The 4,263-nt window shown below is 51.9% G+C and overlaps 1 protein-coding gene across 1 annotated transcript; it reads right to left on the bottom strand.

The window, feature by feature from the left end:
* Positions 1 to 733: 733 nt before the first annotated feature.
* LOC148032620 (putative receptor protein kinase ZmPK1) lies at positions 734 to 3,975 on the bottom strand. Its single transcript, XM_087683241.1, has one exon. The coding sequence runs from the start codon at positions 3,860 to 3,862 to the stop codon at positions 851 to 853; it is 3,012 nt and encodes a 1,003-aa protein (XP_087539367.1). The 5' UTR covers positions 3,863 to 3,975; the 3' UTR covers positions 734 to 850.
* Between the last annotated feature and the right edge of the window lie 288 nt (positions 3,976 to 4,263).

Genomic DNA, 4,263 nt, shown 5'->3' with positions numbered 1-4,263 from the left:
AAAGTATTGTTGCCTTGCTTCTGTTAAAGCTAGGGTTTTAGAGAATAGTGACTCATAAAGAAGAAGAACAAGGCTCAAATCCTTGAAGAATGAGTATGCCTTGTTTGCTTGATGACTAGATGTTTGATTAAATATTAAGGATTGAAATGAAAAATGGAAGCCCTATTGGCTAGTGTGATCTACGCTAAAACTTGCGCTATTTATAAAACTCTCTACTCCTACTCAAGATCAATCAAATGCCTATTCTACCTATTGGCCTTGATCCAAGGAATGCTTTGTAGTAGGTTTGAGATAAAGATAGAGTGTCCTTGAAGTAGAAGGATTGAATAGCAATCCACCATGAAAGCTTACTAGGAAAGCTTGAAGAAAGAAGAGAGAGTGTGTCTTTGCAAAAAGTAACTTAGACTTGAGCCATGACTACCTCTAATCATTATGTTTTATGTCGATGACATGTTGCTCGCTGGTCTTGATAAGACACATATTGTTGATTTTAAAGTTGACTTTATTTGCTACTTTGGGCTTCACTTCTAGCTTTAATTTTTATCAATTTTTACCCTTGCACTTCCATTGTTTTTTAATTTTATTGTAGCCAACCTTGAAAAGGGCTAACGAGAATCCTATTCCTTCAAGAGTGCAATACACCTATAGCTTTTTGAACAAGTTTGAAAGTGATGAAGTTCATGCTAATTTGAGAAAGGCTTCCTGATCCAACCAATGCCTCGAATCCTTTTGAAAGTTTAAAAAGCACTTCAATAGAAATAGCCTTTTCTTTTTCAGTCTACATTCTCAAGTATTATGGAACTTGCTAATGGAGCTAAAAACATATAATTAACAAGCATTAGATAGTTATTTACATCTCAACATAGCATGGCACAGTGTCGTGCTCCTCTACTATAATGGACTTGGGCATGGGTGGATCTAGCACAGGGATGGCACCTTCAAGCATTTGGACAACCTTGCCCATGGAAGGCCTTGAAACTGCATCTACTTGGATGCACCAAAGGGCAATCTTCAACATTAACTCCACTAGTTGGAGCTCCTCGAGATTGGACTCCACTCCATGATTGTCACGTTTTGCATGTGGGTGTGTAGATTGGAGGTCCATGACCTCTCCAAGTCTTCCTGCTTGCAATTGTTGGTAACACCATCGAGGAAGGTTGGAACTTGTGTGAGGGTTCGAGAGTTGTGATGCCATGCTAGTAGTCGGTGTTGCGTTGGGGAACAAACGATGAGGCGCGCGTGTTGAGAGGGGGTGCGCATTGTGACCGCTTAGGTCGGGTGGGGAGGAGGTGGCATGTTCGGGGGCTGACGTGTCGTGCTGTGAGAGGCCAGTGATGATCTCGAGCAGGACCATGCCGAAGCTGTACACGTCGGCCTTGGCGGTGATGGGGCGGTTGCCGAGCCACTCGGGGGCGAGGTAGCCACGGGTGCCACGTATGGCGGACACGTGGAGGAGGTTGCGCCTGTCGGTGAGCTTGGCCAGCCCGAAGTCTGCGAGCTTGGCGCGCCATTTCTCGTCCAGCAGGATGTTCTGGGGCTTGATGTCGCAGTGGAGTATCCATTCCTGGCATTCCTCGTGTAGATAGGCGATCCCTCTCGACAAACCTAGAGCCACTCTGTATCTAGCAGCCCACCCGAATGGATGTGGATGGTCATCTCTGGACGTGGTGCCCTCTGCTGTACCTGCAGCTATGGCCGAGCCCTCCTTGGGCTTACCGTCATCATCACCAGCCAGGCTACTACCACTAGAATGACTGCCATGCCCAGATTCACTGCTAAACTGATTACTGCACATCATTAGCGCTTGATCCAATGAACCGTTGGGCATAAACTCGTACACCAGCAGCCTGTGCTTGGACCCCTCGTGGCAGTAACCCAGCAGACTCACGAGATTCAAGTGATGGATCTTGCTAATGATCCTCACCTCTGCTCTAAATTCGCTCTCCCCTTGCTTCAGTCCCTCCAGTCTCTTCACCGCCACTTCCTTACCGTCAGGAAAGACGCCCTTGTACACAGTCCCGAAGCCTCCCCTCCCCAGAGGCTCGCTGAATTTGGCCGTGGCCGCCTCCAGCTCCTTGAACGTGAACCGCTTCGGCACCCCCGGGATCACCTCTGATGCATGATTCATTCGATCCGCCCGAGCTCGCCTGTCGTAGCGTCGCCACAGATACGCCCATGCTGCTGCAAAACACAGCAACTCCCCTGTGGCTAATGCGTAGATCGCCGTGAGTCCGCCTTTCAGGAACCTGCGTGTTTTGACTTGCTGGAACACTGGAGGAGGGTTTACGATTGGAGGTTCGCATGAGAGCTCGATGCTGTCCCAGTTGACATCTGTGACCAGGTCTTGAGACTGTGTATCGACCGCGGACACCTTCAGGTAGAGTGCGCTGGGCTTCTCTGGGCCTCGGACTCCGTTGTTGATGTATGGTTCTGATATATTGGCAGACGATTCTTGATTGGAGCTTCCTCTAAGAGCGCACCGGCTGGAATCGCTTTGATCAGCGTTGGGCAGAACTCGATATGCAGCGGCGAGGCAGCTGCAATTCTCTTTGCACCATTGGACGCATTCACTTTCACTCAAGCCGGTTTTGGAATCCAGGCCATTGGAATCATAATCTGCATGGAGGATTCTGACCATTTTCACTGCAGAGGAAACATCTGAAGAGTTGGGTGGATTTGCAGGGCATTTGGAAGTGGTGCTAGTGTTGTTATAGAGGCGGAGCGAGTGCGTACAGCCCTGCGTGGTATCGAGGGGGTCGATCATGCTGAAGCCGGGCGGGCAAACACAGGCGAGAGAGGGGTAGTACGTGCAGAGTGCGAAAGGACCACAGAGGCCATGGACGGTGCACCCTTTGGCGACAGCGGTCCAGGCGATGGACCAGGCGGAGGAGGAGGGCTGCCAGGTGAGGGTGCGGAGGTTGCCGTCGGTGCCAAGGACGGTACGCCGGAGGAGGGGGCGGGTGTAGTCATAGTCGTTGGCGGTGAAGTTGGAGACGAGAACCCCCTGGCCACTGTATATGTTGAAAAGGCCGACGGGATCGAGAGAGGCGTTTGCAGCAGGAGTATAATTAGCCGGGACCGAGGTATTGTAAGGGTAGGCAGCGCCGGCGGACTTGGCAGCGGGCCAGTAGGCGTCGAAGACGAAGGGGGGGGTGTTGTGGTGGAGGTGGGCGAGGGTGAGGGTGCTGTTGTCGCCAGAGGAGGCATCGAAGAAGAGGGAGAAGCGGCCGGGGGAGGCGAGGTCCGGGGTGGTGCGGGAGCGGAGGGGGGGCATATCGGGGCGGAAGACCTGGCCAGGCAGGAGAGTGTCGGCGGGGTGGTCGAAGCTCTGCCACACGGGCGGCGCACCGTTGGGACTCGTTAGGAGCTGCAAGTTGCCCGTATCCAGCAGGGAGGCGCCCGCCACGCCCTTGCCGCCTGTCCCGCTGCTCCACATCACCTGGCCTCCACCCAACACTACCAGATCGCCCGACTCCGTCAGAACCACCGTCGCGTTCCTCGCCTCCTCCTCCGACCCCACCAGCGCGTCCCTGTTGGCCACCCAGACCACCGCGTCGCCCCTGCTCGCACTGAACGTCTTGATGCTCTCGTTGATCGTGACGACGTTGTACCAGATTGCGAACCCCCACCCATCGCCGCCTACCTTACGAATGCCTGCTGCGAAGGTGCCACCTGGAGACTCCAGCCAATTCTGATGAGCAGTGGCTGGCGCGTCGCCCCCATCGTAACCCATGGATGAACCCAGTGTGAGGTTGCTCCTCGCATCAGCCCGACCAGCTGTTAGAAGCATGGTTAGGACTGTGATCAGCATCATTTGCTGCAGGCGCCGGGAGACACAACTCATGACTTCCCGTCTCTCCATTTCCAAGGAACGAAGCTCAGCCCATCCAATTTGCCTTTAGCGATGCGCAATTAGATGCTTAACCAAAGCTGCCCAGTTTTGAGCTTCCAAGTTCCGCCAGACTCCAGTCAAAGGGATCGATCGTCAAGGCTGTTTTGCTCCAAGTTGCCAACCTTGATTAACATATTTCTAGTTATTTAACGAAAGTCAAATGCTAGGCTAGAATTCTTCGAGGTGACATCCCCAAGAGCACGGAAGAAGAATAAGATTAATAAAACTCCAACGCTAGGCAAGAGTTCTTCAAGATGACATATCCAAGTCTCAAGAGCATGGAAGAAGAAGAAGAAGCAACGATAACATGAGCACACCATAAGCATTTGTAAGATGTTGTAAAGGAGAGTAGATAGAATTAATTAAGAATT

The sequence above is a fragment of the Lygodium microphyllum genome, chromosome 8 (assembly GCF_053477565.2).
Source record: "Lygodium microphyllum isolate KBCC chromosome 8, Lygodium_microphyllum_v1.1.10, whole genome shotgun sequence".
NCBI classification, from domain to species: domain Eukaryota; kingdom Viridiplantae; phylum Streptophyta; class Polypodiopsida; order Schizaeales; family Lygodiaceae; genus Lygodium; species Lygodium microphyllum.
This window is presented reverse-complemented; position numbering and strand designations above follow the sequence as displayed.